Genomic DNA, 14,451 nt, shown 5'->3' on the forward strand with positions numbered 1-14,451 from the left:
AAACCAGCATAATGAAACGGATTAGAATGTCAGCGTTAGACCTGGGACTGTTTGTAGAGTGGCTGATGGATAGTGTTGGTCCGGTGCCACACACCTGCCTTCGCCTCCTTACACACACACACACACACACACACACACACACACACACACACACACACACACACACACACACACACACACACGTGCAAACACACCGGCGTTTGCCTCCCCGGTGACACCCGTCTGCCACGTGTATGTGTGTACCGCTGAGGTGTGGACTCCTGTCAGGACCTCTTATTATTTCCCAACAATCTCTCTCACCTTGGACATGCCCCCATCTATCCATCCATCCATCCATCCATCCATCCCTCCCTCGCTCTTTCCCTCGAGGGTGGGGTGTCAATGGCAGACCGTCCTGGGCAAAAATAAATAATGAACATAAAATTGGGAAACAAAGCGCTGGCGCCCCTTAATACGCAAACACCTCCAATATGCTGATGTTTTTCTTTTGCACATTGTGTTTTCTAAATTGCCTTTGACTGCGTGCATTGGTAATGAAACTTTATGTCCTTGCAGAAAGGACAGCTAGTCCGATTCGGTTAGGCCTGGGACCATCTTCTCCTGCTGGCTTTTGCACGACGTTTTTTTAATACCCCGGCTTATGAATAAATGAAGCCCGGGTGCAGGTTTTTTTTTTCCATATTTGTGTAAATTGCTTTAAAAGCATTTTATCATGTCATAAAAAAGTGCAATTGATCTGGAGTGCTCGGCCCACTGGACAGCTGTGTATTTTGTTAATGGCCACTTTGCTCCAAGCGGCTTATTAAAAAATTTATATATAAATGCTAAAATTGCATAAATTATTTAAACACAAAGTAAGCATTTTTTGTTTTGGTCTGGGGGGCATTGAAGAGTAGATTGAGTTTACTATAGCATCCCTTGATATTGAATCATATCATATGCCTGCATGGATGCATATATATCACAGACGCACACGCGCAAGCACACGCTCACATGCAGAGGCGCAAAAAAAGTATATATTTTTTGATGACTTAGTTTCAGCAACCATGGAATGTCACCCATATCCTGGTTGATTGTACTTTCGAATTTTATGATGTTTTTCATTGATTTGTTTCCCCGGCGCAGCTGCCGACCTCTATTGAGGGACGAACGTAATCAGCACTGACGCAAATTAGATGGTTATTCGTTTCGAAAATTGACAGAAAAACAATAAAAAAGATGAAATGCTCCCAAATCAATAGATATAATGAAATTCAAATAATCCGAGAGATGAGGTCTCCATGGCAACTGATAATGTGGAAAAGAAAACAATTTAATAAAGGACAGGCACGCTTTGAAAACAGATTGGGGGGGGGGGGGGGGGGGGTAGCTATATAGCAGCGAGAGGGGAGCAGATGAGAGGAGGGCAGGAGGAGGGGGGCAGGAGGGAGAGAGAGAGAGAGAGGAAAAAAAGACAGAGAGCGGATGTTTGTGGCGGCTGAACAGGCAGGTCCGTCGCTTGTTTCCCCCCCGTGTGAAGGATCTGTGTCCATCCCAAGGACGGCAGAATAATTAGAAAAGCTTTCATGCCAGAAAGTGCAGATTCAGGTTTTAATACACAAAATTATTTCAGGGGCAGTGAATCGGAAAGCCATTTGTTGGTGACCTTCCTGAGGGGCCCCCTGGTACAGGGCAAGATGGAGGCAGTGTGGCAGGGCAAGCTGAGTTATGGCATATTTGTGTTTTTATAGTGGCTGAGGGAATGGAGATGGGGAGGGGGGAGGGGGGGCGTGCCGTGGGGCTGCGATGGGGGCAGTGTGTGTGTGTGTGTGTGTGTGTGTTGCTTTAGGGTTGGGGTTGCTGATGCTAGACAGAGAGAAAAGGAGAGACTTGCAGATCTGGCTGTATTTACAGATCAGTTGTCAGAAAAGCCATTTAGAGGGAACACGCACGTCCCAGCGCAATGACAGCAGAAGTGCCTGTTAAAAAGAAAAAGACAAGAAAAACAGACACTGTCGGAGAGAGCAGGTGTCATGATCTGAGGTCGTCGACTTAGTAACTTGCTTTTGTAAAAAATGCAGTCGGAAGCTCTAGTTTTGGAAATAATAAAGCTGTGAGCCTTTCAAGGTTGTGCATTACAGTAATTTTACCACAAAAGTGCCTAAGATTTGAGCAATTCTCTTGGGCTGTCACGATTCCTCGATTAAATTTGAGTACTCGATTCTTTTTTGCAATTTAACTGTGTCTAGTAACCGGCAAAATACTGGAAGCGGCCCATTTCACGGACGAGAATTCATGAGCCAAATTATTAGACCGTTTTCTAAGTCTTCATGATATATTAAAACCATTTCAAAACCATACTATAGCATAGTGCTATTGTGAATTCATAAAGGCTGCGATTCAATTAAAAAAGTATATGCCTGCGGGTTTAATATTTATTTACATGCAGGTTACGTGCATCTCTGAGCCCTCTGCAGGCATTTGTTATAATACATAATGTACATAAGATGAGTGTCAACATTATGTATATTATATTATGTATTTTTACAGTGTTGTTGAATAAAACCAAATGATTACTTGTTTTTGATACTTAACCAAATATTATTGCTTCATTGTTATTGCATATGTATTTCAAGTCATTTAAAAAAAATCGGATTAATCGTCAAAATAATCGACTGATTATTCGATTACAAAAATAATCGTTAGTGACAGCCCTACAATTCTCCCACCAAGTAAGCTAATATAGTACATTATCCTAGCAGTAGCAGCTTCTAACGTTATTCTTCTGCACATCTAACGTCATAAGTTAGCATGTTTTCTGTCACCATATTTAATTAGGCTACTAACCAAAACAGTCTTTATCTATATCATGCTAGTGTTGCAAAAAGTGACAGAAACTTGTTAAACCTGTCTTTAACAGGTCTGTGTTTTGTTTGAAGTATTTATTTCACTGTTTGTTTAATTTCGCTCAAACACTGTCAATTTGCTTTCGTGCTAACGCTATTAGTGGTTGGTCCAGGATAACATGTCCGGCTACATGAGCGTTTCTTATCCTGCTCACAGCTGTAAGCAAATTAAGCCAAATTAAGACTTTATATCCTGACTGTTATGCTAGATAGAGAAGCATAGTTTGTACACAAACTGGAGCATTATTTAGTACCGTGCGAAACATTGCCAAAATAGCCATTTGGCTATTGGTTAACATAATCCAATGTCAGTGGAAAAAGAAAGTCATTTCATAGTAAGTAATTATGTTTTGATTAAATATTACATAGATGCATTTTTTGTAATAATATGCAAAGTAATATGCAAAAGTAAATTTTGATTTCGTGTCAACTTTATAACACTGGACAAGTTTCCATATTCAGCGGGTCAATGCTTCTGTGTTGATCAATCAATCTATGCATGAATGAATTGAGAGGCAACACACGGCACCTCTTTCATTTGCATGGAGGAGGGTACGAGTATCCTTAACACACACACACACACACACTGCTCATCCTCCCATTTGAGTCCAGTAGCAGGTCCCTGCTCTCATTCCACATTATTTCCCCTGTTCCATCGACACACCTCGTATTTAAAGAATGATTGTTTTTTAGCTCACCCTTGAAACCTTCCACTTACCATAATGTGCAGTTTGAGGCTGTCCGGCCCATGATATTAATTTGATGCTTAGTCTCAAATTCTTCTGTCTGAGTGACTCTTCTTCCGGAGAGAGAGTGTTCTGTCATTATACGTGACAGAGGGTCCGAGCGGGCAACAGCCCCAGAATTAATACTGCAATGTGAAAAGTGCCCCACAAGTAGGAGCAAAACTTGAAATTCCACGCTGAAGAATAGCCCAAAGCCGACAAATCTGGCAGACTTGTGTCAATTACTCTGCGAGAGTTTTACAACTTTTTTCCCTTCCTCTTGTCTTTCTTTATATATATATATATATAATTGTATATTTATTATTTATATTAAATCAAAAAAATTATTGTTTTCTAACAGGTTTCCACTCCATTTATTAGCTTAACGCATAGCCTCGCTACAAACGCGTGCTTTTGGTTGAGCTAATCAGGCTAGTTTGGAGTCTCAAAAAGTAACGATTTGATTAAAAAAGTGAGACTTCAGCTTTAAAGGTACGAGAGTGGTATCTGGTTTCAGTGGACTGAGAGGAGTATGTGGGACATTATTACTGTCAGCTGCAGGCACTCACTCTATTGCTCTCTCTCTCTCTCTCTCTCTCTCTCTCTCTCTCTCTCTCTATGGGTCTCACTTTAACGGCCTGAGCTCGCTGTGACTTCCAGTGACTGACCAGTCTAACTTCGTCCGCTCCGTCTCACTCAGCCTCGTACCGCGGGAGATCGGCTTAAGTGGCCCTTTTTTTTCTCGCTCTCTATCTTTCTTTCTTTCTTTCTTTCTATCTCACTCTCCTGGGCCTGTTTTTCCACAGTGGCTGTGGGGAGCAGAGGGTGTTGAAGGACCCCTACTGGTAAAGTGGGTAAACACGCACAGCCCTGACATCTGTGCTGCGAGAGAGAGAGCAAGTGAGAGAGAGGGAGAGGGAGAGGAGAAGGGTAGAGTGAGAGAGGGCGAGTGCAGCCCAGCCGTAAAGGCGCACAGGGAGAGAAGAGAAAAATGCCTTGCTTTGTGGAGAGAATTTCTCCAAAGCAGCAGGGAGAGGTGAGACAGAGAGAGGAGGGCTGTCTCCTGCCAGGTAAGACCCGCGCCAGGCGCCACACACACACACACACACACACACACACACACACACATACACAGAGAGAGAGAGAGAGAGAGTGAGAGAGAGAGAGAGTGAGAGATGCTGGTGGCTTGAGCATGCTGTGGATGGGGTGGGTGTGAGGGTGTAGAATGACAAAGGCACTCATTACTTTCACTGTGTGTTTTGGTAAAGTAATACCTCACTATGATGTGATGACTGAATGGAAATATGAAGTTGAGGAGTGATTTTATTTTTAGGTGCACAAGTGACATTGTATGTGCTTAATTAGTTTAGCAAAAAAAAAAAAAAGATGATATATACATATATATATATATATATATATATATATATATATAAAATTATTTAATTTATTTAGATTGTTTACTTAAAATGAAACAATTTTAAAGAAAAAAAAACTTCATAGACTCTTAAAAATTTTTTTTTTTTTTGCTTTTTATTTATTTAAATTTCCCAAAAAATTCAGCTTTTAGGACTTCACGGAGCTATTTTGTATTTTTTTGCTTTTTTTTTTTGCTTTATTGATTCATTTATCAAAATTTTAAGTGCAATTAAAAACAAGAATAATGTAGTTTTCCAAGTTTTATAATTTTACAAAACATTGTTTTAAAAGTTTACTGAATTATAATGTATTAATGAACTTATTCCGTTTATGTAGAATTAAATCTTAGAGAATAATGCAATTCTATTCATAAAACAATGTATTAGATTGTTTAAAACATAATGTAGGTTTTAGACTCCGCACGTGCTCTCCACAGGTGTGAAATATCTTGCAAAGTTCTTAAAATAGAATAATTTCTTATTCTTTAATGAGTCAAACGTTTAGTCTCCTGTAATTTTTGTTTATATTGGATGTGGATTAGTCACTGTGTACTTTTTCTCTCAAATTGCTGTTCTTATTAATTACTAGCAAGGCCTCAGCTAGTGATTGCTCAGAATTTCTCAGTTAGTTGACAAGTGGTATTATTTGCCCAGCTAAGCGAGTGACTGCCGGTATCGAGCGTGCTCTCGTGCGCTTGTTTAGATACAGCTGTTCTTTCAACTGGAGGATTTTCCTCACAGCTTCTGTTTGGAAGATGCGCTCTTTTCCATCGCTTAATTAGATCTTCCGCTTTTTGTTAAATAAATACGGTGTCTTTAAATCTAAACACACATTTGCATGAAGCTGAGTGTGCTGCCAAGGATGCAATATGCGGTTTCGGGCCCATAGTGCAGGCCTGAAAAGTGAGTCGGAATGAAGCGAGAGAGAGAGAGAGAGAGAGAGAGGAAGGAAGTTTGTCTCTTTTCCAACCTCTTGTTGATTTGTTTCTATTGCTGATGGAATTGAGCCCTCAGTGAAAGGTGAGGTCACAATTGAATTTGGCTTGCGTTTCCGTGGTGATCTGGCAATGGTTCCGATGTCCCAGTGGATTGGTTTGTTTGTTTGTGCGATAGCGAGTCTGTGTGTGTGTGTGTGTGTGTGTGTGTGTTTCCGTGCATAAACACGGGCACGGGAGATTTTACAGAGTAGATATTTCCCCTCTGTTTTCACTCTTGAGCTGGGGAAGATTGATGACTGAATTGTTGAGTACATGTTAACAGTAACTGCTGATTTATTGAGATACTTAGAGTAAGTGAGGGTGCACCAACTAAGAGGGGAAGAAAAAGATATAGGCCTTTTAAGTTAATGTAGAAATAGAGCCTTTTTAAGTAATAATTGTGATTACTGGGCGGGGGGTAGGGAGGGATGTGCGGGCGTTCAGCCAGAGGTGTATTTGAGCACGCTGTGAAGGAAACACAGAGAGTCTGAGGAAAGGAATAGCTTGGAATTTCATCAAATTTATAAAGACTTTAATTGGAAGTTCTTGGCTCTTTTTCAAGGCTTGACATGGTACAAGTCTTTAGCGTTATCATAACGCTGAAACAAGTGTAACTTCATGCAGGTATTCAAATGAAATTCCCACTAATACAGCATGTTATTTTAAAGGAATCAGCGACTTTATTCATTTTCATTTCTGTGTCTTGGGAAATATTCAGCAAGAACGTATTCATTCTCCCCTGAATGTGATATTCTGCCATCCCTCCATCTCAGCACATGCGCAAAACTTTTGCCTTTAGGAAAAAAAGGGGGTCTTGTGTTGTTTTTTTAAAACTATGTTTAGTAGGCTGAGTGAAATGTTTCCCCAGTTTGCACAGGGATGACTTTATTTCCTAGCAGGGATTTAAACCTACTCAATCCCCCCATAAATACAACCTTCCCCAGCAGCATGCCGGCCGTAACTCATTCTCTTACTCTCTCGCTAACTAAACTCATATTGCAGAGAGAGCTTTGTTTGTCTTTGTTTCAGCTCGATCAGATCTGTCACGTCGACAGCTGCCTCTTTAAGATCTCTCTCTCACCATCTTGAAAAAGAGAAACCCTCATCAGAGCCATTTTTTTCAGCCATAGACTTCTGACAATTGGAAAATAGATGGAATTATGAGATTTTTTGCTGGTGGCACTTGCTGATGGCCAAACGTGTTTTTTTAAGCACAAGGAGGCTTCTTTTTTGGTAGGGCCATCATCAGTGGGGACACCAAGCACATTATCCCAGGCCCTGCTAAATTGCGACTTTTCAGTGTCAAATCTGAAACCATTCTTCTCAACTATTTTATTTATTGAAATATATTGAAATGATACAAATATGTATTTATTATTAGACATTTAGAAATATTTAGCTCTCAACAAGGTGGCTGGGTCCCTCTAGAGGGCATCAGCAAACTTCCAGGGGACCCCCAATTAGTCTTAAAAATATTTATATCTATTTTCATTTATATTATCTTAATTAAACTGCTAAAAGTACCAGGGGTACATGTCAGCTTAGATAAAAGGGGCTTTGACAAAGGGGGCCTTTAGGGTCAAAAAGGTTGAGAAACCACTGGCCTACTCGCATTAAAAATGTAGTCCTAGACCTCAACAATTTTAGTGATAACCCAATCAACTTGGCAATATCTGTTGCCATAAACTTTCTAACCACATCAAAGCTCCATAAAGATATTGAACAGGGTCCGAAGGTTCAAACATCACAGTGACTTTGGAGTAGCATCAAGCCAAACATCTGAAAGCTTGTGAAATTAGTAGTAATTGTATCGCAGAGGGTGTTGTGTAAAGTCGGGCGAGATGAATATGTGACTGCAGAGAGCGACTCGAGCTCAGTTCTGGGGTGGAGGAGACAGAATCTCTCTCAGGGCCCCTGATCGGCTGTGATCCGCCTGCTGCTACCTTCTGTTCTCCACTGTTAGTCCCAGCGGCTGCTCAGAACTGACACGCACAACTCCTCCACGGGCTTGAAGCCCTCTGATGTCCCACCCTCCCCTCCGTTCCACCTTCTTCTGGCGCTTTGCATTTTGTTGTATTTGTGTAAAAGCCCAACGCCGAGCGAGATTACAGTCATGCGGCGGTACTTCCCTCTCTCTCCTTCTCTGTTCTCGTCGTCCTTCTAGTCCTCCGTTTGATCTCACTATCATCTCCCCTCTTGTCTCCGTTCTGTTCGACACCTGAGAGCCAATGCTTTAAGAGGACGACGTCTGGAAAAATGTACAGCGGCAGGCCTTCGACTCTGATAAAGACGGTAAACAAGATGAAAAACAAAAGCCCACAGCAATGGTTTGAATAAAAGACCTACCTGTTACAGCATCCATTAAGCGTTATTCCTCGAAGTGGTAAGACAGCTGAAGCCCTCCACATGCCCAGTGTTAATATTAGTTTGGTTGAAGAGAGTCCATAAGCTGATCAGTGGGGAGAGGCGCTCTGTACGCCTCAGGCAGTGCCAGGCCTTGCGTTTGGCTCCCGCTCAGAGGATTGATGTCTGGGAGTCAGTGGGGGCTCCACTGTACCTTTATTACTCATCAGCTGGGTACCAAACTAATTTGATAAAGCGCCACTTAATACACCAAACACACACACATACTGTGACCGCGCCTGGCATGGCATCAAGTGTATCAGGCCGCCCAGCAAAAGGCTGGGCTGTCATTTAAACATGCCGTAGTATTTTTTGTATTATTTTATTATTAGGAAATGACATGAGCTGGACGCAAACATCGTCCACAAGAACACTACATCCATTATATACCACCATTAGACCACTATTTTACTGTACATTACCATATATGTATAGATTTAATATATCAATGCATTTAATTTTACTGTAGAATGCTGTAAAATATATTAAATAATGATTAAATAAATTTAATGTTTTTGTAATTAAAAACTATTAATTATACTTTATATCAATGCATGCAATTTTACTGTAGAATGCTGTAAACAATATAAATTGTATTATTATTAAATTAATTAAATGTTTTTTTTTTTTTTGTAATTAAAAACTATGAATTACCGTATAATTTGTATCATAATTACCCTAACTTATGTTTTAGTGAAAATCTATTTTATATTTAACAAGAAATACTATTTATTTACAAAACATATACCATGCTGTTTTATTTATTTGTTTTAATGTTTTGTTAATTATTTAAATGATTTATAGTTACCTAAATGATTAAATATCATAAATATATTGTCATATAATTATATTTTATTGTACAAAATTACGATTTTCATAATCTCATAAAGCCTGAAACCATCATGTTTTTGTGTACATTTCTGCCAACCACACTTTCCACTTTTTTTTGGATTGTGCATATATACAGTACATGGCTCTGACAGTGAAAATCTGTATGTATGTGACAAAATGATTGACATACATAGATGGTAGAAAGATAAACATGGAGACTGTAGCAGAATGAGACAGAGGAAGAGAAAAGGAGAGAGAGGAAGAGGTTGGTTTGGTAATTACTAACTCTGTGCCCAGGCAGTGGAGGACAGTGTGTGAGTGACTGAGTGTGTGTAGGCCCTGGTGCTCTGATAATGAAGGGTTACTGTTGCAGATCTGACAGCGTTAATCTCCACATCGTCCTCTCCTGGTATTTACCCTGCTGGGGAGAGAGCGGCAAGCCCACCTGACAACATAGTTTACCCACAGCCAGACACCTCAGGCTCACACACACACACACACACACACACACACACATGCTGCACCGGGATCAGTTTTCAGCATCCATCCTTTTCATAAAGGCAAACCACAGCAGAAACCAAAAAAAATACAGGAAACATGTGGGGAAAAAACTTATTCTTCACCTTTTTGTCAGTCTTTCCCTTTCATCTTTTCTTCCTCCCATTTGAAGTTTATGAAGTACTGTTTAAGCATTACAGAGGTGCAGACAGAGGAATATGAATATGCATCACACCATATGGTTGCACTTGCTGTGGGACTAGGTGTGTCCAGAAGGTAGAACCACGTTAAATTAATGCATTATTCTCCTCTCAAATGATCAGTCTCGTAGTGCAGCAGCGCACTGCAGCCATGTGTGCACGGGCTGTTCCGGGCTTTCAATGATGTGGCCATGCAACTGGCCATCCCGGATGAGTGGAAGAGGAGAAAGACAGCGAGAGAGTGAGCTGTGCTGGGGTTTTTTTTGTGTGTGTGTGTGTGGTTCAAATGCAAAAACCCTGACAGAGTCGTGATTAAAAGTGATATTTCTGACACGTTAGGATGCGCACAGGAAGTAACCTTCTCCAAAGCCTTCATTATTAGATGCATGACAGACCTGAATATTTATAAAATATGTTTTAATAATTGATAACAGCAATCTGCTACAGTAATTCATCAGATTTGCACTTCAACAGAGAATCCGTTTTCATTTTAAAATAATAATAAGTCGAATGCTAATGCAGGTGAAATGCAAAATCGCGACCCGTGTGTGGCTGAAGCTCTGAATGCATTTGTGCCGTTTTTAGTGCATTGGAAAAACAATGGCGTGTTAATGATATTGCCCTCGCTGCTCGTTTAAAAACTGTTATCAATGTCTGTGATCATTTGTGCACCGCTCGTTTTGTTGTGCACTGAGCTGTTGTGCTGTTTACTTGTGTAGCTTCCGTTTGAGGGCACATCACATCTAAAAAATCAGGAAACCAGCCCGTTTTAGTGTAGAATATACAAGAAGCTGATGTGGTTTTATCAAAAGCATATTCTTTGTTTGAGTCAGTATGCAATACTTCCTCTTGTGTTCTTTGACCAAAATAGCACACACACACACGCTCACCTTTTGTAAAGCTTCTTTCTACTCATGATGATTCCAAAAAGAGCAACCACAGCCTTTTTTTCTCTCTCACAAAACTATCGCTTTGTTTTTGTACACAGTTATGAAATGTTCTCATTTTGAACTTGAAGTTTGCATGTTCTTGCAAAAACTGCTAAAAGCATTTGCCATCGTTGAGAATGCCTCTCATATTTGCAGGTGTATAAAATCATGAAAGAAATATATCCTTAAGAAGAAACCAGTGACAATACAAAAGTTTGGATGTTAAGCATTTAAAGTGTACAGCACATAATGGAGTTCCTATAAATGCTGTAGGCTAATGCATCAAATAAATTAATAAATATAAGATTATTAAATTAAAAAAAATGTTTTGTCTACAAAATTAAAGATCAATGCAAACATAGTGTTTTTGACTGGTAGTGTGCATAAATGACACTGCATATTGATTAAATGTTTTACAGTAGATTTGAGTGTTATGACAGTGTTTTTAACCAGAACTTATTGAGCTTTATGACACTCACAAGATGATTCAGATGTTTCAGTCTTGTCGACTGACCACACTTCACTGTAACAAAGCCTAGATTAAAAGAGTTCAGGTTGGTTTTAAAGGGGTATTGTTGCAGAAGGGAACTTAAAGAACTAAAAGAGTTTGAACCTGAGAAGTTCAGGGGACACCTGCAAAATGTAAAAAAAAAAAAAATTACAAAAAAGTCAGAGTCTGTGAAGCAGAGCAAATGCTTTAATGGTGGCCAGGGATCGAAGCTGTCAGCGAGGCTTCCTGTCTGGTAATGTAGTATTTTTTTTACTTAACGTCACCCTTCTTTTCTCGTTTCTGAAAGAAAAATGCACCAGGATCTATAGTGTGCATTAAAACGCAAGCAGAATTTCATAAAGTTGCTTTGAAAACAATAAATAAATACGGCAGCTTGGAAATCATATAGACAACCTACAAGCAGATATTTATACTATATATATATATATATATATATATATATCTCTTTATATATATATATATATATATATATATATATATATATATAAATATATATATATATATATATATATATATATATATATATATATATATATATATATATATATATATAAAGATATATATATATATATATATATATATATAAAGATATATATATATATATATATATATATATATATATATATATATATATATATATATATATATTATATATATATATAAAGAAAGTGTTTTATTTGATCTTTTTAGACAACTGGTATCAGTCTCAGACCGGTTTGTTAAGTAGTTTGCCAGGTCTTTTTAGGTAAATGGAAAACTTACTTGATGTTGTTCCACAATTTTAAGCAAGTCAGAGTTCTCATGCAATATGATGAGGAAGAAAGATCTTTCTGAAGATGAAAAGCATGAAATTGTGCAATGTCTTGCAAAAGGCATAAAAACAACTAATATTTTGCAAAAACTGAATAGAGATTGTCGAACTGTCAAAAAATGTGTGAGTGATTTAGAGCACAGATACACCTGGTCAGATAAAGGCGTATTAAGGGAAGTTTCTGTCAAACAAATGAATTGTATTAAAAGGGCAGCTATAAAAGAAAAGCCACTGTTGAACAGCAAGAAGAAGCAACGGGAGTTCCAAGAACCTCTCCATGCAGGCTGCAGTTGTGCATAAAGCTGCATTTCAGCCACACCTAACCAAAGCTCACAAAGAGAAATGTTTACAGTGGGTGTAGAAATACATGAAGACTCAATTTTAAACAGTTTTATTCACTGACGAATGCCATACTACATTGGATGGTCTAGATGGATGGATTTCTGGATGAATGGACACCCCATTCCAACAAGACTGGCATCAGCAAGGAGGTGTTGGGTGATGATTTGGGCTGGAATATTGGGAAGTGAGATGCAAGGTCCCTTTAGGGTCCCTGAGGGTGTCAAAAGGGACTTCTGCAAGATATGTGGAGTTTATAACTGACCATTTTCTCCTATGGTATAAAAAGAAGGATAGTGCCTTCTGAAATAAACAGATTTTCATGCAGGAAAATGCACTACACTATTAACAAAAAAAGTTTAGTCAACTCAAATATCCAAGTTGTCGTTCAGTAAAACTTCACATTTTAAGTTGACTAAACTTAAAAATTTAAGGCAGCACGAACACTTACTTATTTAAGTTGAAACAATTTGTTTACAGTATCTATTGCTGCAAAAAAAAAACACCACAGCAATAAAACTGTTTGAAAATGGATTTCTACACCCACTGTAAAAGTTTATATATAGTTTATATTTATTCATTCAAAATGCACAGTCTGTCTCAAATTTTTGACAACAGATGTTTGTTCATCCATGAGAATTCCCATTCCTCTGCAATGCATTTACATGTAGCAAATCATGGTTCATGGCTTTTTTTTTTTTACTTTAAAAGTCAAACTTTCTTTTTCAACACAGGAACACAAACTGCATTCAGTGAGGTTTTTACATTTCCCAACTTCTTTTACTATCTTAACCAGAGGCTTTTCCGTGAATGGCTTATTAATTCATTCATTTTTTAACAGCAAAGTGTCTTAAATGCTGTCAAAATGTCTTAAGAGTCTTGTTAAAGAAGTGCCACAACTCATTTCTCTTTAATGAAATTCATATGCTGGTGAGAGGGGGCATGTCTAAACATCTAAACAGGTTTCTTTTTAGGTTTCACACTGAGGTTATCTGAAAGGGCCCCCCTTGATTGACGTTATCTGGCCTGACAGCGCTTCATATCAAGGTTAACCTGACGTTCGAAGGCCCGAGAGGGAATGAGGCAGAGGAAAACAGAAGAAAAAGTCCGACATCATTTGGGTCCTGCTCCTCTCTGCCACTGTTTCCCTCTCACACGGCAGGTGGAGGTTTCTGCACTCTTAATTGATAACTAATCGAGCGGCGTGTGCTGTGTTTCCCCCAGAGGACGGCCCTAATGGTGGCTTGGCTTACTCAGCAGCGCAGCTCCGGAACCACTAAATTAAATATATCCCCACAGATAATGACTCTGAGTGACAGACTCCGGTCTGGGCGGCTCCTGTGGCCACCAACCTCTCGTTGTGCCCTTGCACTGGAGGAACTAGAGTAGCCCACCCCCTTCAGCGTCAGCTCCCCAATGCCCCACGCTAACCACGGCTCCTCGTGACAAAAATACATCTCAAGCAGTTAATCTGTGCAGATATCAGCTCAAGTGCCCTTCAGTGGCATTGGGAGCCTGTCCTCGTAACCTTGCTTCCTGTCAATTCTTGCTTTGCACTCGGGCTGCCCCTCAAACATGGCAGCTCGGTCAATTAACTCTGTGTGCCAGGGCATGCTTCAATCAAACTACCAGCTAACAGGTGATGAGACAATCATGGGTTATTTTTAGATGTAAAAATATGATTATATTAAAGTAGGGCATCTACAACCATTGATGTTTTTAAAAGGAAAGTGCACCCAAAGTTTACTCACCCTCATTGTTTGTTATTCCAAACCTGTGTGACTTTATTTTTGAAAATTACCATAAATACACTACCATTCAAAAGATTGGGGACATTAAGATAAAAAAAATTGTCAGCAAGGTCAAAGTACTTCAAAAGTACAAGTACAGGGTCAAAATTGTATTTCAATTAATTTTACACTTTCAA

At 39.2% G+C, this 14,451-nt stretch overlaps 1 protein-coding gene across 7 annotated transcripts in view; it reads left to right on the forward strand.

The window, feature by feature from the left end:
* The window catches only part of casz1 (castor zinc finger 1), a 186,979-nt gene that overhangs the window by 133,139 nt on the left and 39,389 nt on the right, over positions 1-14,451 (forward strand). The window contains exon 1 of one of the 7 annotated variants that reach the window (XM_082144839.1): positions 3,971-4,680. The exons of 5 other annotated variants lie outside the window; for them this stretch is intronic. In XM_082144839.1, the coding sequence (XP_082000965.1) occupies positions 4,602-4,680 (79 nt within the window). In that variant the 5' untranslated portion in view covers positions 3,971-4,601. Of the gene's footprint in view, positions 1-3,970; positions 4,681-14,451 lie in introns of those variants that run through there. One more of the 7 variants, XM_082144846.1, reaches the window with a different exon arrangement.

Source organism: Leuciscus leuciscus (assembly GCF_965113295.1).
Source record: "Leuciscus leuciscus genome assembly, chromosome: 18".
In the NCBI taxonomy this organism is placed as follows: Eukaryota; Metazoa; Chordata; class Actinopteri; order Cypriniformes; family Leuciscidae; genus Leuciscus; species Leuciscus leuciscus.